This window comes from Leiobunum rupestre, chromosome 3, assembly GCF_980474605.1.
Source record: "Leiobunum rupestre chromosome 3, qqLeiRupe1.1.hap1, whole genome shotgun sequence".
Taxonomy (NCBI): domain Eukaryota; kingdom Metazoa; phylum Arthropoda; class Arachnida; order Opiliones; family Sclerosomatidae; genus Leiobunum; species Leiobunum rupestre.
Window position 1 is genome coordinate 54,121,250 of NC_143386.1, and position 21,887 is coordinate 54,143,136.

General features: G+C 37.2%; 3 protein-coding genes across 5 annotated transcripts; 2 read left to right on the forward strand and 1 right to left on the reverse strand.

Annotated features, from left to right (window-relative positions):
- The first annotated feature begins 1,165 nt into the window (after nucleotides 1-1,165).
- Nucleotides 1,166-2,092, forward strand: LOC149952622 (uncharacterized). The gene is made up of 2 exons (XM_090168645.1): nucleotides 1,166-1,262; nucleotides 1,330-2,092. The coding sequence occupies exons 1-2, from the start codon at nucleotides 1,215-1,217 to the stop codon at nucleotides 2,041-2,043; spliced, it is 762 nt and encodes a 253-aa protein (XP_090024771.1). The 5' UTR covers nucleotides 1,166-1,214; the 3' UTR covers nucleotides 2,044-2,092.
- A 386-nt stretch (nucleotides 2,093-2,478) lies between these two features.
- Nucleotides 2,479-10,478, forward strand: LOC149952623 (uncharacterized). Of its 2 annotated transcripts, none has more exons than XM_090168647.1 (2): nucleotides 2,479-2,548; nucleotides 9,651-10,478. In XM_090168647.1, the coding sequence occupies exons 1-2, from the start codon at nucleotides 2,531-2,533 to the stop codon at nucleotides 10,362-10,364; spliced, it is 732 nt and encodes a 243-aa protein (XP_090024773.1). In that variant the 5' UTR covers nucleotides 2,479-2,530; the 3' UTR covers nucleotides 10,365-10,478. The 2 variants fall into 2 exon arrangements, with proteins under 2 accessions (XP_090024773.1, XP_090024772.1); XM_090168646.1 differs by lacking the exon at nucleotides 2,479-2,548 and adding an exon at nucleotides 9,446-9,583.
- A 4,602-nt stretch (nucleotides 10,479-15,080) lies between these two features.
- LOC149952624 (uncharacterized) lies at nucleotides 15,081-21,818 on the reverse strand. Of its 2 annotated transcripts, none has more exons than XM_090168652.1 (2): nucleotides 21,745-21,818; nucleotides 15,081-15,908 (listed from the first exon to the last, which is right to left on the reverse strand). In XM_090168652.1, exons 1-2 carry the CDS (start codon nucleotides 21,760-21,762, stop codon nucleotides 15,195-15,197), a joined length of 732 nt encoding a protein of 243 aa, XP_090024778.1. In that variant the 5' UTR covers nucleotides 21,763-21,818; the 3' UTR covers nucleotides 15,081-15,194. The 2 variants fall into 2 exon arrangements, with proteins under 2 accessions (XP_090024778.1, XP_090024777.1); XM_090168651.1 differs by lacking the exon at nucleotides 21,745-21,818 and adding an exon at nucleotides 15,976-16,113.
- Between the last annotated feature and the right edge of the window lie 69 nt (nucleotides 21,819-21,887).

Sequence of the window (21,887 nt, forward strand, 5' to 3'; positions counted from 1 at the left end):
TACCACGCTAAATACTTATTTTTATATCACATATTTTTTTACTAAAAGACCAAGGCGTAAGATTCTCGAGCTTATGCATCGCATATGGACGCCATTTTATTTTATTTTTCATGGACCAAAGTCAGTAAAAGAGGCTAACACAACAGGGTTAAAATTTCTGACCAAAACGCTACCGCCATCTGGTGAGACCTATTTATATTTATCTGGAAATATTCAATATTTTTAGAAAATTAATTATACATTTTTTATTTACATTTAATAGAAATTATATAGCAAAGGTACTCAATGAAACTATAATTGGAGTTCCTTTAAAAGTTTTACCACTATACAACCACCACTTTTACCTGTAACCGCGTGGAAAAAATTACTATAGTAAAAAAACCAAACGGCATCCCACCACCCAAATCGCCTACTTTTTCCCTTATCTTTCCCATAGCGTGAAGGCAACGAGTTTAATGTTAAAAGTCGAGGTACCTATATATAACAAGGCGACAACTCACCCGCTTCGCGGGCTCGTCGCCTGGTTATAATATTGAATCAGCAGCTGTTTTGATTTATAAGTATCAACATGAAAAAAAGTTATCATCTGTGTATGTTATAATTTTATAAACAATGAAATTTGTATCTCAATGTACATATTTTAATTTCAATTTACTACATTTAATATAACAGTACATCAGCTGTTTGGTGTTATTTGGAGACAAAATAAATAATTATAACAAATTACAACTTTTTTTGGTAAAATTGAAACCCTCTTTATTATTGTTTACATTAAAATCTAATACAATGGTCCTGAAATTTTATTTTATTCGTCAGTTAGGGCATTTTCAATTAATAGCATCCTCACTAATACCTGTCCCTTCTTAGCCGCAGTAAAATGCTCAGGTTTACCTATATATCCCCTTTTTTTTCAGCGTAGCTGAGCTTTTTTCGATAATTTCTAATTATCTACGAAACGTAAAGCAACGAAACTTTATATTCGGGTATTTTAAACGTAATTTCTTCGTTTAAAAGTAATATTAAGGCGGTACAAATAATTTGCAACTTACTCTTTAATAATAAAAAAGCCAAAAAAATCATACAAGTTTAACTTAAAAATCAAAAGTGTAATAAAAAACACCAGAAAGAGTATAAATATCCCAAATGTAACGCTCATAGTATCAGATGTTATCGGAGCTTCCTCTCTTCAAATAAATTTCCCCAGTAAAGCAAAGATGTACAAGACGGTCAGCTCAATTCTCTTCATGGCAATCATTTCTGCGGTAAGTTGACTAACAGGAGTTAAATGTTAGTTTCTATCCAATTTATTAAAGTAAATGTGTTATTCAGGTTCTGGGCCAGAAATCGATCGACGTTGAGACCACTCATGGAGTCGAAATAGCAGCCCCGTTGCCCTTGGACATGGCCCCGCCCTTGAACACTGTTCACGAAGAGGCAATGGAATTGCCAGCTGCCGTCTTCGACATTCCTCAACCGTCTTTATCCCTCGTTCAACCAACAATTGAGATGCCCAAAGGCGCACCGGAAGTCCACGATGTTCCTCATGCTAACATCGCCTTCTCTGGGAATGTCTTGAAGGAGAAGAAAGTGATCCTCAACATCCCTTCGCCGGTCATCGAGGCTCCGAAGCCCATCGTCCAGACCAAACCCGCCCTCTTCAGGGTGCCTCAGGCCATCTTCGTTATCCCCAGTCCCGTGGTCCAGCATAAGCCCATGGTCTACAAGGTGCCTCACACTCTCATCGTGCACCGACCAGAGGTGAACCTGCAACAGTACCACGTGGTCATCCCCCAAATGAAGGTCGTCAAGGGTTCCAAGTCTGCCTATACTCAACCCATCCCTGAAATCTATAGAGCTAAGACTTCTGGTCCCATCTTCTCGAAGATGGACTCTAAGATCCAAGCTGTCCAGGGTGTAGGAAAGATGATCGCAGACATGGAGGCGTCGAAGGCGGCTTCCTTCGGTGTGGCCAGAGACCTGGTCGAGAAGAAATTCCACGACAAAGTCGCCCGCGTCTCGAAAACTTTCCACGGAGCTATGTGAAAGTTCATGTAGCATCTTCTAGCGTTGTTACTAGTTTTTAAACACTATTTATTTCCATAAATATTTATGTCATGTGTAAATAGATTTTCACTCGAATTAAACTTGATTTCCTTTTATCTAATGGTCTACCTTACTTTCGCTAACCAAAGCGTCCTTAAAACCGTGGACCAAACTTACGTCCGAAAATAATAAGCCTGTTTCCTTTCGGTTACATTTTAGATTCATGGTTGGCCCATATAAAAAAACTCACTTCCATAGATTACAAAATCTCACTACATGTGAGCTTAGTAATTAAAAAAAGAGCCGAAAAAATTCATGTAAATTTAACTTAAGGATAAAACATTAAATAAAAAACCCCAGATGGAGTATAAATATCCCAAATGTAAAGCTTACAATATCGGCAGTTATCGGAGCCCCCCTACCCCTCTTTAACTACAATTAACTAAGTAAAGCGAAGATGAACAAGTCCGTCAGCTGAATTATCTTCATGATAATGGCTTCTATGGTAAGTTTCCTAACAGTCTTGAGTTATATGTTAGTTTCTATAAAATTTATTAAAGTAAATGTGTTGTTCAGGAACCGAAACGACAACCAACTAACAAGGAGACATCCCGAAGTGTAACCCACCGATTTTATTAAAACTCGGGGGATTGGTAGTCCTTCATGTATCATAAAAAATCCTAAAGGGAATTTATTCGATGGGCAACCGTTTTGCCATGGCAACGAAAAATGTTTTTGACAAAACATAATATTAAATTTTACCATTGAAATAATAAAAGGCAGAGTTTGTGGATGGCCGTGTGAGGACGACCACCAATCCCCCAACGGGTGGTCGGAATACTTCCGCCACGGGTGTCCCCACCCCTGTCCCCACGTATCCCCCCGATGGCGTGGCCGTTACACATATCTCGCCCTGATTAATCAGATGGTGTCTTCGCCGGGCTCGCGGTCTTCTCAGACTCAATTCAGCCCTTTCTTCTTTGAATAAAAAAAAAGTGCCTTTTCTGTTCTTTGTCAAAGGTAAGGTGTTTGGCTTTTTGCTATTAATTTTTCTATTGGTGTAGGTGTTTGGATTGATTCTCTGAAGCCCGATCTATTGGATTATTATTATATATTTTTCTATTTGTTATTCTGGCTCTGAAGCCTGATCGATTGGGTTATTATTATATATTTTTCCATTTGTTATTCTGGCTCTGAAGCCTGATCGATTGGGTTTATTATTAAATATTTTTCTATTGCATTTTTTGTTTGTGAAGCCTGATTGATTGTGTTATTATTAAATATTTTTCTATTGCATTTTTTGGCTGTGAAACCTGATCGATTGTGTTATTATTAAATATTTTTCTATTGCATATTTAGGTTGTGAAATCTGATTGATTGGCTTATTATTATTTATTTTTCTATTGCATATTTTGGTTTCAAGTCTGATCGATTGGCTTATTATTTATTTTTCTATTGCATATTTTGGTTTTGAAGCCTGATCGATTGGGTTATAACTATATATTTTTCTATTCGTTATTTTGCCTCTGGAGCTTGATCGATTGGGCTATAACTATATATTTCTCTATTCGTTATTTTGCCTCTGGAGCTTGATCGATTGGGTTTTTATTATATTTTTCTATTCGTTATTTTGTCTCTGAAGCTTGATCGATTGGGTTTTTATTATATTTTTCTATTCGATTGGGTGTTTATTATATTTTTCTATTCGATTGGGTTTTTATTATATATTTTTCTATTCGTTCTTTTGCCTTTGACGCCTGATAGATTGGGTTATTTTATATTTTTCTATTGGTTATTTTGCCTCTGAAGCCTAATCGATTAGGTTATTATTATATTTTTTTTATTTTGCATATTTTTGTTCTGAGCCCTGATCGTCTGGGTTATTATATATCTTTCTATTGGTGGTTTTGGCTCCGAAGTTTGGTCGATTATGTTTTTTGCATATTTTAATTTTTTGGTTGTATTAAGCTTTTGGGTGATATTGTTTTGTTGATAATGTTTTTGTGAAATAGTTTATATTGGGTTTTTTCGGTATTGTTATTTGGTTGGCACTGAAAATTAATGTGTATGGCAACATTTCTTGGAAGGCACTTAAAATACAGTTGTATGGCAAAACATTTTTTTTGCAGGTAAGTTATTATTTCTGCATTGTTTTATGCCGCAAGATTTTTAATTGAAATTGGAAAATTATTAACCAAAAAGCGAACGGTCGTTATAATACCCTCTGTAGATATTTCTTTCATTAAAATTTGCCTCGTATTACATTTAACTGATACACTTGTTTTGTAAATAGGGTTAAATTCAATTGTGCGTTGTTCTAGTTCGTCTAACTCACTGTTGTAACTACTTAATTTATAATATTCTGAATAAATTAAACTCGGTTGTTTCGTCTCAATTATTTAAATTATAATTAAATTGTATACCGTGCGGGATTGAACCGGGATTACGTTTTTAGTAAATAACTCTGAATTGCGGAGATATATCTTTAAGGGTTATCTCGAGAGATTAATACCACTAGGGACAATTCTTCCGAGGAGAGGTATATTTTGGCTTGCCAACTTGTATTTCTTTGTTTTGAAAATGTAGATCCTACTGTTGTTTGCTAGTCTTGACGTATTATCTAAATCAAGACCTTCTTATATAACTCTCCTTTTCGAATTAATTATCACGTAAAGGCGCTGGAAAAAGGAAAATTTTTATTTATGGACTTACTATTTTTGACTTACTTTGTTTGGTCTAATTTAATTTGGACGACTGCGAGTCACAACTCGTCAAAAGGATGTAAATTGGAAATCGAGAAGTTAAATTAGATACTACCTCCCGCCCGAAATGCTTATACTACAATCTTCTGCTAGTATCTATAATTTTTAAATTTTATGCCATCGTGAAAATTCTACACCATGTGACTATCGAAATGCCCCAACAGGTGGCGTATAGAAAACTATATTACATGTACTCAGTGTTGGGCATTTTCGTCGAAGAGCCGCTCACACGCACGTCTTTTTGAGTGGTAAATTTTTACTACTCTCTTTCCGCTCTTTTTTTGAGCGGTATAATTTTCGCTCCTCTCTTTGCGCTCTTTTTTGAGCGATAAAATTTTCACTCCTCTCTTTCCGCTCTTTTTTGATCGGTATAATTTTCGCTCCCATCTTTGCGCTCTTTTTTGAGCGGTATAATTTTCGCTCCTCTCTTTGCGCTCTCTTTTTGAGCGACAAAATTTTCACTCCTCTCTTTCCGCTCTTTTTTGAGCGGTATAATTTTCGCTCCTGTCTTTCCGCACACTTTTTGAGCGGTTTAATTTTCGCTCCTCTCTTTCCGCTCTCTTTTTGAGCGATAAAATTTTCGCTCCTCTCTTTCCGCTCTTTTTTGAGCGATAAAATTTTCGCTCCTCTCTTTCCGCTCTTTTTTGAGCGGTATAATTTTCGCTCCTCTCTTTGCGCTCTTTTTTGAGCGGTATATTTTTCGCTCCTCTCTTTCCACTCTTTTTTGAGCGGGGTAATTTTCGCTCCTCTCTTTCCACTCTTTTTTGAGCGGTAAAATCAGCACTCCTCTCTTTGCGCTCTTTTTTGAGCGGTATAATTTTCGTTCCTCTTTTTCCGCTCTTTTTTGAGTGGTAAAATCGGCGCTCCTCTTTTTCCGCTCTTTTTTTTTGAGTGGCAAAATTTTCGCTCCTCTTTTTCCGCTCTTTTTTGAGCGGTATAGTTTTCGCTCCTGTCTTTCCGCACACTTTTTGAGCGGTTTAATTTTCGCTCCTCTCTTTCCGCTCTCTTTTTGAGCGATAAAATTTTCGCTCCTCTCTTTCCGCTCTTTTTTGAGCGATAAAATTTTCGCTCCTCTCTTTCCGCTCTTTTTTGAGCGGTATAATTTTCGCTCCTCTCTTTGCGCTCTCTTTTTGAGCGATAAAGTTTTCACTCCTCTCTTTCCGCTCTTTTTTGATCGGTATAATTTTCGCTCCCATCTTTGCGCTCTTTTTTGAGCGGTATAATTTTCGCTCCTTTCTTTGCGCTCTCTTTTTGAGCGACAAAATTTTCACTCCTCTCTTTCCGCTCTTTTTGAGCGGTATAATTTTCGCTCCTGTCTTTCCGCACACTTTTTGAGCGGTTTAATTTTCGCTCCTCTCTTTCCGCTCTCTTTTTGAGCGATAAAATTTTCGCTCCTCTCTTTCCGCTCTTTTTTGAGCGGTATAATTTTCGCTCCTCTCTTTGCGCTCTTTTTTGAGCGGTATATTTTTCGCTCCTCTCTTTCCGCTCTTTTTTGAGCGGAGTAATTTTCGCTCCTCTCTTTCCACTCTTTTTTGAGCGGTAAAATCAGCACTCCTCTCTTTGCGCTCTTTTTTGAGCGGTATAATTTTCGTTCCTCTTTTTCCGCTCTTTTTTGAGTGGTGAAATCGGCGCTCCTCTTTTTCCGCTCTTTTTTTTTGAGTGGCAAAATTTTCGCTCCTCTTTTTCCGCTCTTTTTTGAGCGGTATAATTTTCGCTCCTCTCTTTGCGCTCTTTTTTGAGCGGTAAAATCAGCACTCCTCTCTTTGCGCTCTTTTTTGAGCGGTATATTTTTCGCTCCTCTTTTTCCGCTCTTTTTTGAGCGGAGTAATTTTCGCTCCTCTCTTTCCACTCTTTTTTGAGCGGTAAAATCAGCACTCCTCTCTTTGCGCTCTTTTTTGAGCGGTATAATTTTCGTTCCTCTTTTTCCGCTCTTTTTTGAGTGGTAAAATCGGCGCTCCTCTTTTTCCGCACTTTTTTTTTGAGTGGCAAAATTTTCGCTCCTCTCTTTCCGCTCTTTTTTGAGCGGTATAATTTTCGCTCCTCTCTTTGCGCTCTTTTTTGAGCGGTATATTTTTCGCTCCTCTCTTTCCGCTCTTTTTTGAGCGGAGTAATTTTCGCTCCTCTCTTTCCACTCTTTTTTGAGCGGTAAAATCAGCACTTCTCTCTTTGCGCTCTTTTTTGAGCGGTATAATTTTCGTTCCTCTTTTTCCGCTCTTTTTTGAGTGGTAAAATCGGCGCTCCTCTTTTTCCGCTCTTTTTTTTGAGTGGCAAAATTTTCGCTCCTCTTTTTCCGCTCTTTTTTGAGCGGTTAAATCAGCACTCCTCTTTCCGCTCTTTTTTTGAGCGGTAAAATTTTCGCTCCTCTCTTTCCACTCTTTTTTTGAGCGGTAAAATTGCCGCTCCTCTCATTTTTGTTTTGCGCTCTTTTAAAAAGATATTTTACCGCTCATTTTTGCTCATAATAACAAATCCGCTCACGATGAGAGGAGCGGCCAACACTGCTATGATGTACTTCACAAAGTTACGAAAGACTTCGTGAAATTTATTATAACGAAACCCAGAATCTCTGGAGTTCAATTAAGTAATACGTGTATATAGAGGCTTAAATAAGAAGCAGACCTTTGAATGTAACTCTTTAGTATCAAGTCCTTTACCTTACTTTTCGCCATAGCAATGCACCAATCGATTAATTTTTCTCTGATTTTCCTCAATACCTAAAATAAACTTCTGTAAAATCTTCCTTGAAAAACATCATGTTTAAAACGGTTTGATTCAATAGTTTTAAACACATAGAGTTTTATTCATTAAAACATGTTAAAACCCTTGTTTAAAATTGACGCCACGACCCCAGTTTAAGAAAACTATTTTTATTTCAGTTCTAAAAACACCCAAGGCTGTGTTGAAATTTTTTATTCGTTACTCGTAAACATAAAAAATGCAGTTGAAAGCTACCAAAAACCTATTAATAAAATTCTGATAATAATAAAAAACCTCGTTTAAGGTTCTTTTCCTTAATTTAAGGCTGAGCGAATAACCGACTTCACCGAATAATTCCGTCGAATATCCAGACGAATGACCGTCTAGATATTCGAATAACATTTCTATTATTCGGTAAATCTTCAGTGATTATTCGGTTAATATTCGGCCTCCCAATCGGTCTTGGCCACCGCGTAGCTCTCTATGGGGAGAGTGAAGCTAAAACCCGTTTTGGGGGAAGAAATTTCTAAGGTAGAGCTCTCACTTGGCGGTTGACGGCTAATATGGCGGCGCCTGGTAACATTCAAATAAACGAATCTATAATATACTTCTTTGTATAAGTACGTACGTCATTGGTTAGTTCGCTCTCAGCATAGATAATTCAGTTCTACAATTAAGATTTTAAAATTTTAAATATTTTGACTATTAGACTTGTTATTTGACCAAAATTAAACCTATATTCGACGAATATTCGGCATATTATTCGACGAATATTCGAGAAGGTATAATTTGCATTAGGCCTAGCTATTCGACATTTGGTTAAAAATCTACTATTCGCCTCGGTATTCGATTAGACAATTTTGGGGTATTCGATATTCTTCTCGTTATGCTAAAAGTACTATTCACCCAGCAATAAAATAATTAGTAACTTTGTTTGACTGCTAAGACCAATATTTTACAAAAAATAAAAAATAATAGAATTTTTGGTTATAACGGTTTTTGGTCCAGAGTTTCAATAACACAGATAAATAAAATAGGTCAAAGAGTCCCATTACTAAAAGAAACCATCACCAGATAATTAGCATAACATTTCTATAGTGAGAAAGATAATATAGAACTAGATTCGAATTCTGACAGCTTTCTGGTTTATGGTTTAATAACGACGAGTTTACCTACTTCCGGAACGTGACCTCTGAAAAATTGGCCTCCATCGGTCGCTGTATTGTCCTAGTACGGCCATCTTTGGTGACACGCGGTTGCGCGAATAGCGCTTCATCAAAATTGGCCATGGTCTTATTTTTAAATGGTTACTATGGTAACTATGGAGCTAATGTTTTCGGAGTTCCGGCAGGAAGTGGGTCAGCTCGAGGCAGTTATTTCGAATCTAGGGTACGAGGGCCATATTATCTTTGAAAGTGCCAAACTAAAACTTTAAACTGACTCTCAAAGTTGCAGAAAGAAGTGATTTTGGACATTTTCGACCGTTGCTTTGAAGCGGCTAAACCGATTTCGAAAATTCTTAAGGATTACTTTTCAGAATATTAAGACGGATTTATTGCGGTTAATGATACAAATTTCTTTGTGCCAATTTTGAAAATTCATTAAAAGTACATGGATTTGAGAAATAATTTTATCGTACTTAAAAAAGACCTTTAAAAAGATATCTTGCTCTTTAATGTACCACCGATAGAAGCCAAAACATAAATAAAACAGTGCTCGGAAACTTTCTTCAGCGACTGTTCATTGAATTTTAGTATAAAACATTTACGGATAATCTTTGTAACACGTTACCGGTTATTATGTGACTTATGTTAACATTTAATTCTTATCGCTCTTATAAACAATTTTTCGTTAGTTATCAAACAAAGCTGAAAAATGTCATGTAATTTTAACTTAAAAACCAATAAAAAATACAAACACACATGAAATAAAAAAATCCAGAAAGAGAATAAATATCCCAACTGTAGCATCCTTCGTATCAGAAATTATCGGAGCTTCATCTGTTCAACTACAACTCACTAAGTACAGCGAAGATGTACAAGACGGTCAGTTTAATTCTTTTCGTGGTAATAGCTTCTGCGGTAAGTCGACTAATAGCAGTTTAAATAATGTTTGATATCAAATTTATAAAAATATAAATGTTTTCAGGTTCTGGGCCAGAAATCGATCGTCGTTGATTCTCCACATGGGGTCGAAATAGCAGCCCCGTTGCCCTTGGACATGGCCCCACCCTTGAGCACTGTTCACCAACAGACTATGGAATTCCCAGATGTCGTCTTCGACATCCCTCAGCCGTCCTTGTCTCTCGTCCAACCAACAATTGAGATGCCCAAAGGCGCACCGGAAGTCCACGATGTTCCTCACGCCAACATCGGCTTCTCTGGGAATGTCTTGAAGGAGAAGAAAGTGATCCTCAACATCCCTTCGCCGGTCATCGAGGCTCCGAAGCCCATCGTCCAGACCAAACCCGCCCTCTTCAGGGTTCCTCAGGCCATCTTCGTTATCCCCAGTCCCGTGGTCCAGCACAAGCCCATGGTCTACAAGGTGCCCCACACTCTCATCGTGCACCGGCCAGAGGTGAACCTGCAACAGTACCACGTGGTCATCCCCCAAATGAAGATCGTCAAGGGTTCCAAGTCTGCCTATACTCAACCCATCCCTGAAATCTATAAAGCGAAAACCTCTGGCCCCGTTTTCACGAAGGTGGATTCTAAGCTCCAAGCTGTTCATGGCTTTAGTAAGATGATCGCGGACATGGAAGCATCCAAGGCGGCTTCCTTCGGAGTGGCCAGAGACCTAGTCGAGAAGAAATTCCACGACAAAGTCGCCCGCGTCTCGAAGACATTACACGGGGAGGTTTAAAATTAGCCTTTAAACTTTTGTTATTCAATTTTAGAACCTAGTATTTATTGCTGTAAATATTTATGTCATATGTAAATAGCCACGTACAAATAAAAAAACGATTTTTAAATGGAAGAGTTATGTACTTAATCAAAAGGGACGGTAGTCCCTATGCAAGGTTCGGGTACAGAATAGAGCATCTACCCGAGCACTTGCTATAGTATCTCGAGTCAGAATGAAGCCGATTTTACCCCCTCGTAACTCAAAAACTATAGGTCGTATCAAAACAAGTGATGCATCGTTTGAAAGGTTACAGGCACGCGACAAACATATACGAATTCCATCGAATAGGGTTGAGGGGTAGTAATGGGGCAAAGTAAGGCTTAATTTTTCTTCTTCTTCCATCTTCTCCTCGCAGACCAATCTACAGCAAAAACTACTGAACCGATTTAAAAGCAATTTGGTATACAGTTTTATATTAAGCTCCCATTGTGTCCTTCCAAAGAAGAAGTTCATATATGGTATAGTTCTTGAGCTACGGCGACAAATGTACAGTTAAGCGAGTCGCTAACGAATCCATTGAGTAATATACACATAAGAAGTACTAAACCGGAGTGACCAGCGATTTCAAAAAATAATACAAAAGCTCTGAGGGTTGACTCTAGGTGAAACCGTGGCGCTGTGTTCGAAAAAATAGTCTTAAAGGTTAAATTGCCCGCTATGACGGATGTACTTGGAAACTATGTATGCAACATATTTATAGGTGGATTGTAGGTTAAAAGGGGTGCTGAGTTCGACAACAATAGTCTTGCGAGTGTCAGGGTGGTGGTTGTCCGCCATAGGTCTTGTCGATAAATAAGTCCAGTTTATGACGTTTATGGGAATATAATTACAGAAATAGATTAAACATTCGAATGCTACTGATTTAAGGTTGCTTCTAAGTGAAAGAGGTGCAGTGAGTTTGAAGTGTCTCGCCAGTGTCAGGGTGGGCAGTGTGCCGCTAGAGGGCGGTAAACCATGCCAATGAGTAATAGGCCGCGTTCAGTGACGCTCAACGGAGGGGAAATTGTTGATTAACCGTTGATCTCCGTTTGCAATCGTGACGCCACGTCTGTTGAACGCTTTTTTACGATTGTTGTAAATTTTATCAAATATTGTCTGTCCTGTCGTCTGCAACTAGCCTTCCCGCGTGCTGTGACGTCACGATTGCGTTTATCAACAAAATAACCGGCTCTTCCAGCCGCTTATTTCTATAGCTATTCGATTGCAATCAAGGCTGGAAATGAAAAAAGTCGTACAGTAGAGAATGCGCATTCAACGTTGAGTTTGTGGACGGTTACTGAACGCAACCATAAACACAGTACAAAACGTGTAAAGTTTAATAACAATCGTACAAGCCTATTTATAACCATGAAAAAAATAATTAAAGAGCATAATGACGTCACGTTTTCAAAAAATTAAAGTAAACAATATCTAAACGTACACAATGCTGGCGAAAGAGCTAGGCAGTTCTCAATATTCCAAATAGGTAAAAGTTCACTTTCCAATTTTGTTTATAAATATTATTTCCGCTTTGTTACGTTTGAAGGTATTATAATAACTTCACTGCTATTGTTATAAACAAAAAGGCGTAAAATCCACCCAAAAACCATTCGGTTAAAAATTGCAAGGTCCTTTAAACAAAAACGTCACGTCCTATATTACTTTAGGCCATAAAAGTAGTGAAATCAAATAACGGGCAAGATCTGTAATTATGTTCCCATAAACGTCATAAACTGGACTTATTTATCGACAAGTGATGTGCTCTGAAGTAATATGCTAGACCTTGCGCGTCCTAAGTGTTTTACTGAGTTAAAATCCTTTGTACAACCATAAAACATTTCAAAGAGAATGGCTAATATTAGAATCGCATTGTATCAAATATATTATTTAGATCGAAATATATTATCTACTTTATTTAAATTTACTCTTTAACCTTAAAACCATAATTAAATAAAGGATGATAAAATACGCGAAAAAGTAGATTAGTCCATAATTAAAAGGGATAATATATCTAAATCCTAAACAAATTTGAAGAAATTAAAAAACTTACTAATAACTCGTACCGATAGGTCTTCGAGCGAATCTCGGATCAAATAGATCTTCGAGTAAAAAACTACAGAAAAACTAAATAAAATAGCCGGAAATTCCAACGGTAGACCGGTTTCGTTCTATTTGGAACTCATCAGTACCGTGTGGGAAATCTGGCTGGCGACTGTTATATCGAAAAGAGAAACTAAGCCTAAACATTAAAAATTTCAAAACGCGTTGCATAGCAACGGAAAGCCGAAAAAGGGGGGAGTGTGGTGGAGAATTGACGGATTTTGAAATGACGTTTTAGCGCGCGACACTACAGGTACATGTCTTGGGCACACAGCCTTCTTTGCGTGCTTTTTTGACCATAACACGTGCAAAATGAATTTTAAAAGCCGTCAATAGTATATACGATAAGTTAAGTTAGAAGAGAGCACCTTCTCACAGTCCATAGGTGCTCTCTTCTAACTTAACTTATCGTATATACTATTCTCCACCACACTCCCCCCTTTTTCGGCTTTCCGTTGCTATGCAACGCGTTTTGAAATTTTTAATGTTTAGGCTTACTTTCTCTTTTCGATATAACAGTCGCCAGCCAGATTTCCCGCACGGTACTGATGAGTTCCAAATAGAACGAAACCGGTCTACCGTTGGAATTTCTGGCTATTTTATTTAGTTTTTATGTAGTTTTTTACTCAAAGATCTATTTGATCCGAGATTCGCTCGAAGACCTATCGGTACGAGATTCGCTCGAAGACCTATCGGTACGAGTTATTAGTAAGTTTTTTAATTTCTTCAAATTTGTTTAAGATTTAGATATATTATCCCTTTTAATTATGGACTAATCTACTTTTTCGCGTATTTTATCATCCTTTATTTAATTATGGTTTTAAGGTAAAAGAGTAAATTTAAATAAAGTAGATAATATATTTCGATCTAAATAATATATTTGATACAATGCGATTCTAATATTAGCCATTCTCTTTGAAATGTTTTATGGTTGTACAAAGGATTTTAACTCAGTAAAACACTTAGGACGCGCAAGGTCTAGCATATTACTTCAGAGCACATCACTTGTCGATAAATAAGTCCAGTTTATGACGTTTATGGGAACATAATTACAGATCTTGCCCGTTATTTGATTTCACTACTTTTATGGCCTAAAGTAATATAGGACGTGACGTTTTTGTTTAAAGGACCTTGCAATTTTTAACCGAATGGTTTTTGGGTGGATTTTACGCCTTTTTGTTTATAACAATAGCAGTGAAGTTATTATAATACCTTCAAACGTAACAAAGCGGAAATAATATTTATAAACAAAATTGGAAAGTGAACTTTTACCTATTTGGAATATTGAGAACTGCCTAGCTCTTTCGCCAGCATTGTGTACGTTTAGATATTGTTTACTTTAATTTTTTGAAAACGTGACGTCATTATGCTCTTTAATTATTTTTTTCATGGTTATAAATAGGCTTGTACGATTGTTATTAAACTTTACACGTTTTGTACTGTGTTTATGGTTGCGTTCAGTAACCGTCCACAAACTCAACGTTGAATGCGCATTCTCTACTGTACGACTTTTTTCATTTCCAGCCTTGATTGCAATCGAATAGCTATAGAAATAAGCAGACGACAGGACAGACAATATTTGATAAAATTTACAACAATCGTAAAAAAGCGTTCAACAGACGTGGCGTCACGATTGCAAACGGAGATCAACGGTTAATCAACAATTTCCCCTCCGTTGAGCGTCACTGAACGCGGCCTATTACTCATTGGCATGGTTTACCGCCCTCTAGCGGCACACTGCCCACCCTGACACTGGCGAGACACTTCAAACTCACTGCACCTCTTTCACTTAGAAGCAACCTTAAATCAGTAGCATTCGAATGTTTAATCTATTTCTGTAATTATATTCCCATAAACGTCATAAACTGGACTTATTTATCGACAAGACCTATGGCGGACAACCACCACCCTGACACTCGCAAGACTATTGTTGTCGAACTCAGCACCCCTTTTAACCTACAATCCACCTATAAATATGTTGCATACATAGTTTCCAAGTACATCCGTCATAGCGGGCAATTTAACCTTTAAGACTATTTTTTCGAACACAGCGCCACGGTTTCACCTAGAGTCAACCCTCAGAGCTTTTGTATTATTTTTTGAAATCGCTGGTCACTCCGGTTTAGTACTTCTTATGTGTATATTACTCAATGGATTCGTTAGCGACTCGCTTAACTGTACATTTGTCGCCGTAGCTCAAGAACTATACCATATATGAACTTCTTCTTTGGAAGGACACAATGGGAGCTTAATATAAAACTGTATACCAAATTGCTTTTAAATCGGTTCAGTAGTTTTTGCTGTAGATTGGTCTGCGAGGAGAAGATGGAAGAAGAAGAAAAATTAAGCCTTACTTTGCCCCATTACTACCCCTCAACCCTATTCGATGGAATTCGTATATGTTTGTCGCGTGCCTGTAACCTTTCAAACGATGCATCACTTGTTTTGATACGACCTATAGTTTTTGAGTTACGAGGGGGTAAAATCGGCTTCATTCTGACTCGAGATACTATAGCAAGTGCTCGGGTAGATGCTCTATTCTGTACCCGAACCTTGCATAGGGACTACCGTCCCTTTTGATTAAGTACATAACTCTTCCATTTAAAAATCGTTTTTTTATTTGTACGTGGCTATTTACATATGACATAAATATTTACAGCAATAAATACTAGGTTCTAAAATTGAATAACAAAAGTTTAAAGGCTAATTTTAAACCTCCCCGTGTAATGTCTTCGAGACGCGGGCGACTTTGTCGTGGAATTTCTTCTCGACTAGGTCTCTGGCCACTCCGAAGGAAGCCGCCTTGGATGCTTCCATGTCCGCGATCATCTTACTAAAGCCATGAACAGCTTGGAGCTTAGAATCCACCTTCGTGAAAACGGGGCCAGAGGTTTTCGCTTTATAGATTTCAGGGATGGGTTGAGTATAGGCAGACTTGGAACCCTTGACGATCTTCATTTGGGGGATGACCACGTGGTACTGTTGCAGGTTCACCTCTGGCCGGTGCACGATGAGAGTGTGGGGCACCTTGTAGACCATGGGCTTGTGCTGGACCACGGGACTGGGGATAACGAAGATGGCCTGAGGAACCCTGAAGAGGGCGGGTTTGGTCTGGACGATGGGCTTCGGAGCCTCGATGACCGGCGAAGGGATGTTGAGGATCACTTTCTTCTCCTTCAAGACATTCCCAGAGAAGCCGATGTTGGCGTGAGGAACATCGTGGACTTCCGGTGCGCCTTTGGGCATCTCAATTGTTGGTTGGACGAGAGACAAGGACGGCTGAGGGATGTCGAAGACGACATCTGGGAATTCCATAGTCTGTTGGTGAACAGTGCTCAAGGGTGGGGCCATGTCCAAGGGCAACGGGGCTGCTATTTCGACCCCATGTGGAGAATCAACGACGATCGATTTCTGGCCCAGAACCTGAAAACATTTATATTTTTATAAATTTGATATCAAACATTATTTAAACTGCTATTAGTCGACTTACCGCAGAAGCTATTACCACGAAAAGAATTAAACTGACCGTCTTGTACATCTTCGCTGTACTTAGTGAGTTGTAGTTGAACAGATGAAGCTCCGATAATTTCTGATACGAAGGATGCTACAGTTGGGATATTTATTCTCTTTCTGGATTTTTTTATTTCATGTGTGTTTGTATTTTTTATTGGTTTTTAAGTTAAAATTACATGACATTTTTCAGCTTTGTTTGATAACTAACGAAAAATTGTTTATAAGAGCGATAAGAATTAAATGTTAACATAAGTCACATAATAACCGGTAACGTGTTACAAAGATTATCCGTAAATGTTTTGCTACTAAAATTCAATGAACAGTCGCTGAAGAAAGTTTCCGAGCACTGTTTTATTTATGTTTTGGCTTCTATCGGTGGTACATTAAAGAGCAAGATATCTTTTTAAAGGTCTTTTTTAAGTACGATAAAATTATTTCTCAAATCCATGTACTTTTAATGAATTTTCAAAATTGGCACAAAGAAATTTGTATCATTAACCGTAATAAATCCGTCTTAATATTCTGAAAAGTAATCCTTAAGAATTTTCGAAATCGGTTTAGCCGCTTCAAAGCAACGGTCGAAAATGTCCAAAATCACTTCTTTCTGCAACTTTGAGAGTCAGTTTAAAGTTTTAGTTTGGCACTTTCAAAGATAATATGGCCCTCGTACCCTAGATTCGAAATAACTGCCTCGAGCTGACCCACTTCCTGCCGGAACTCCGAAAACATTAGCTCCATAGTTACCATAGTAACCATTTAAAAATAAGACCATGGCCAATTTTGATGAAGCGCTATTCGCGCAACCGCGTGTCACCAAAGATGGCCGTACTAGGACAATACAGCGACCGATGGAGGCCAATTTTTCAGAGGTCACGTGCCGGAAGTAGGTAAACTCGTCGTTATTAAACCATAAACCAGAAAGCTGTCAGAATTCGAATCTAGTTCTATATTATCTTTCTCACTATCGAAATGTTATGCTAATTATCTGGTGATGGTTTCTTTTAGTAATGGGACTCTTTGACCTATTTTATTTATCTGTGTTATTGAAACTCTGGACCAAAAACCGTTATAACCAAAAATTCTATTATTTTTTATTTTTTGTAAAATATTGGTCTTAGCAGTCAAACAAAGTTACTAATTATTTTATTGCTGGGTGAATAGTACTTTTAGCATAACGAGAAGAATATCGAATACCCCAAAATTGTCTAATCGAATACCGAGGCCAATAGTAGATTTTTAACCAAATGTCGAATAGCTAGGCCTAATGCAAATTATACCTTCTCGAATATTCGTCGAATAATATGCCGAATATTCGTCGAATATAGGTTTAGTTTTGGTCAAATAACAAGTCTAATAGTCGAAATATTTATAATTTTAAAATCTTAATTGTAGAACTGAATTATCTATGACGTAAATAAAAAACTAAAAAGTATCTGCTCAGAGCGAACTAACCAATGACGCACGTACTTACATAAAGAAGTATATTATAGATTCGTTTATTTGAATGTTACCAGGCGCCGCCATATTAGCCGTCAACCGCCAAGTGAGAGCTCTACCTTAGAAATTTCTTCCCCCAAAACGGGTTTTGGCTTCACTCTCCCCATAGAGAGCTACGCGGTGGCCAAGACCGATTGGGAGGCCGAATATTAACCGAATAATCACTGAAGATTTACCGAATAATAGAAATGTTATTCGAATATCTAGACGGTCATTCGTCTGGATATTCGACGGAATTATTCGGTGAAGTCGGTTATTCGCTCAGCCTTAAATTAAGGAAAAGAACCTTAAACGAGGTTTTTTATTATTATCAGAATTTTATTAATAGGTTTTTGGTAGCTTTCAACTGCATTTTTTATGTTTACGAGTAACGAATAAAAAATTTCAACACAGCCTTGGGTGTTTTTAGAACTGAAATAAAAATAGTTTTCTTAAACTGGGGTCGTGGCGTCAATTTTAAACAAGGGTTTTAACATGTTTTAATGAATAAAACTCTATGTGTTTAAAACGATTGAATCAAACCGTTTTAAACATGATGTTTTTCAAGGAAGATTTTACAGAAGTTTATTTTAGGTATTGAGGAAAATCAGAGAAAAATTAATCGATTGGTGCATTGCTATGGCGAAAAGTAAGGTAAAGGACTTGATACTAAAGAGTTACATTCAAAGGTCTGCTTCTTATTTAAGCCTCTATATACACGTATTACTTAATTGAACTCCAGAGATTCTGGGTTTCGTTATAATAAATTTCACGAAGTCTTTCGTAACTTTGTGAAGTACATCATAGCAGTGTTGGCCGCTCCTCTCATCGTGAGTGGATTTGTTATTATGAGCAAAAATGAGCGGTAAAATATATTTTTAAAAGAGCGCAAAACAAAAATGAGAGGAGTGGCAATTTTACAGCTCAAAAAAAGAGTGGAAAGAGAGGAGCGAAAATTTTACCGCTCAAAAAAAGAGCGGAAAGAGGAGTGCTGATTTAACCGCTCAAAAAAGAGCGGAAAAAGAGGAGCGAAAAATATACCGCTCAAAAAAGAGCGCAAAGAGAGGAGTGCTGATTTTACCGCTCAAAAAAGAGCGCAAAGAGAGGAGCGAAAATTATACCGCTCAAAAAAGAGCGGAAAAAGAGGAGCGCCGATTTTACCACTCAAAAAAGAGCGGAAAGAGAGGAGTGAAAATTTTGTCGCTCAAAAAGAGAGCGCAAAGAAAGGAGCGAAAATTATACCGCTCAAAAAAGAGCGCAAAGATGGGCGAAAATTATACCGATCAAAAAAGAGCGGAAAGAGAGGAGTGAAAATTTTATCGCTCAAAAAGAGAGCGCAAAGAGAGGAGCGAAAATTATACCGCTCAAAAAAGAGCGGAAAGAGAGGAGCGAAAATTTTATCGCTCAAAAAAGAGCGGAAAGAGAGGAGCGAAAATTTTATCGCTCAAAAAGAGAGCGGAAAGAGAGGAGCGAAAATTAAACCGCTCAAAAAGTGTGCGGAAAGACAGGAGCGAAAATTATACCGCTCAAAAAAGAGCGGAAAGAGAGGAGTGAAAATTTTGTCGCTCAAAAAGAGAGCGCAAAGAGAGGAGCGAAAATTATACCGCTCAAAAAAGAGCGCAAAGATGGGAGCGAAAATTATACCGATCAAAAAAGAGCGGAAAGAGAGGAGTGAAAATTGTATCGCTCAAAAAAGAGCGCAAAGAGAGGAGCGAAAATTATACCGCTCAAAAAAAGAGCGGAAAGAGAGTAGTAAAAATTTTACCACTCAAAAAGACGTGCGTGTGAGCGGCTCTTCGACGAAAATGCCCAACACTGAGTACATGTAATATAGTTTTCTATACGCCACCTGCTGGTGCATTTCGATAGTCACATGGTGTAGAATTTTCACGATGGCATAAAATTTAAAAATTATAGATACTAGCAGAAGATTGTAGTATAAGCATTTCGGGCGGGAGGTAGTATCTAATTTAACTTCTCAATTTCCAATTTACATCCTTTTGACGAGTTGTGACTCGCAGTCGTCCAAATTAAATTAGACCAAACAAAGTAAGTCAAAAATAGTAAGTCCATAAATAAAAATTTTCCTTTTTCCAGCGCCTTTACGTGATAATTAATTCGAAAAGGAGAGTTATATAAGAAGGTCTTGATTTAGATAATACGTCAAGACTAGCAAACAACAGTAGGATCTACATTTTCAAAACAAAGAAATACAAGTTGGCAAGCCAAAATATACCTCTCCTCGGAAGAATTGTCCCTAGTGGTATTAATCTCTCGAGATAACCCTTAAAGATATATCTCCGCAATTCAGAGTTATTTACTAAAAACGTAATCCCGGTTCAATCCCGCACGGTATACAATTTAATTATAATTTAAATAATTGAGACGAAACAACCGAGTTTAATTTATTCAGAATATTATAAATTAAGTAGTTACAACAGTGAGTTAGACGAACTAGAACAACGCACAATTGAATTTAACCCTATTTACAAAACAAGTTTATCAGTTAAATGTAATACGAGGCAAATTTTAATGAAAGAAATATCTACAGAGGGTATTATAACGACCGTTCGCTTTTTGGTTAATAATTTTCCAATTTCAATTAAAAACCTTGCGGCATAAAACAATGCAGAAATAATAACTTACCTGCAAAAAAAAATTTTTGCCATACAACTGTATTTTAAGTGCCTTCCAAGAAATGTTGCCATACACATTAATTTTCAGTGCCAACCAAATAACAATACCGAAAAAACCCAATATAAACTATTTCACAAAAACATTATCAACAAAACAATATCACCCAAAAGCTTAATACAACCAAAAAATTAAAATATGCAAAAAACGTAATCGACCAAACTTCGGAGCCAAAACCACCAATAGAAAGATATATAATAACCCAGACGATCAGGGCTCAGAACAAAAATATGCAAAATAAAAAAAATATAATAATAACCTAATCGATTAGGCTTCAGAGGCAAAATAACCAATAGAAAAATATAAAATAACCCAATCTATCAGGCGTCAAAGGCAAAAGAACGAATAGAAAAATATATAATAAAAATCCAATCGAATAGAAAAATATAATAAACACCCAATCGAATAGAAAAATATAATAAAAACCCAATCGATCAAGCTTCAGAGACAAAATAACGAATAGAAAAATATAATAAAAACCCAATCGATCAAGCTCCAGAGGCAAAATAACGAATAGAGAAATATATAGTTATAACCCAATCGATCAAGCTCCAGAGGCAAAATAACGAATAGAAAAATATATAGTTATAACCCAATCGATCAGGCTTCAAAACCAAAATATGCAATAGAAAAATAAATAATAAGCCAATCGATCAGACTTGAAACCAAAATATGCAATAGAAAAATAAATAATAATAAGCCAATCAATCAGATTTTACAACCTAAATATGCAATAGAAAAATATTTAATAATAACACAATCGATCAGGTTTCACAGCCAAAAAATGCAATAGAAAAATATTTAATAATAACACAATCAATCAGGCTTCACAAACAAAAAATGCAATAGAAAAATATTTAATAATAAACCCAATCGATCAGGCTTCAGAGCCAGAATAACAAATGGAAAAATATATAATAATAACCCAATCGATCAGGCTTCAGAGCCAGAATAACAAATAGAAAAATATATAATAATAATCCAATAGATCGGGCTTCAGAGAATCATTCCAAACACCTACACCAATAGAAAAATTAATAGCAAAAAGCCAAACACCTTACCTTTGACAAAGAACAGAAAAGGCACTTTTTTTTTATTCAAAGAAGAAAGGGCTGAATTGAGTCTGAGAAGACCGCGAGCCCGGCGAAGACACCATCTGATTAATCAGGGCGAGATATGTGTAACGGCCACGCCATCGGGGGGATACGTGGGGACAGGGGTGGGGACACCCGTGGCGGAAGTATTCCGACCACCCGTTGGGGGATTGGTGGTCGTCCTCACACGGCCATCCACAAACTCTGCCTTTTATTATTTCAATGGTAAAATTTAATATTTTGTTTTGTCAAAAACATTTTTCGTTGCCATGGCAAAACGGTTGCCCATTGAATAAATTCCCTTTAGGATTTTTCATGATACATGAAGAGCTACCAATCCCCCGAGTTTGAATAAAATCGGTGGGTTATACTTCGGGATGTCTCCTTGTTAGTTGGTTGTCGTTTCGGTTCCTGAACAACACATTTACTTTAATAAATTTTATAGAAACTAACATTTAACTGAAGACTGTTAGGAAACTTACCACAGAAGCCATTGTCATGAAGAAAATTCAGATGACGGCCTTGTTCATCTTCGCTTTACTTAGTTAATTGTAGTTAAAGAGGGGTAGGGGGGCTCCGATAACTGCCGATATTGTAAGCTTTACATTTGGGATATTTATACTCC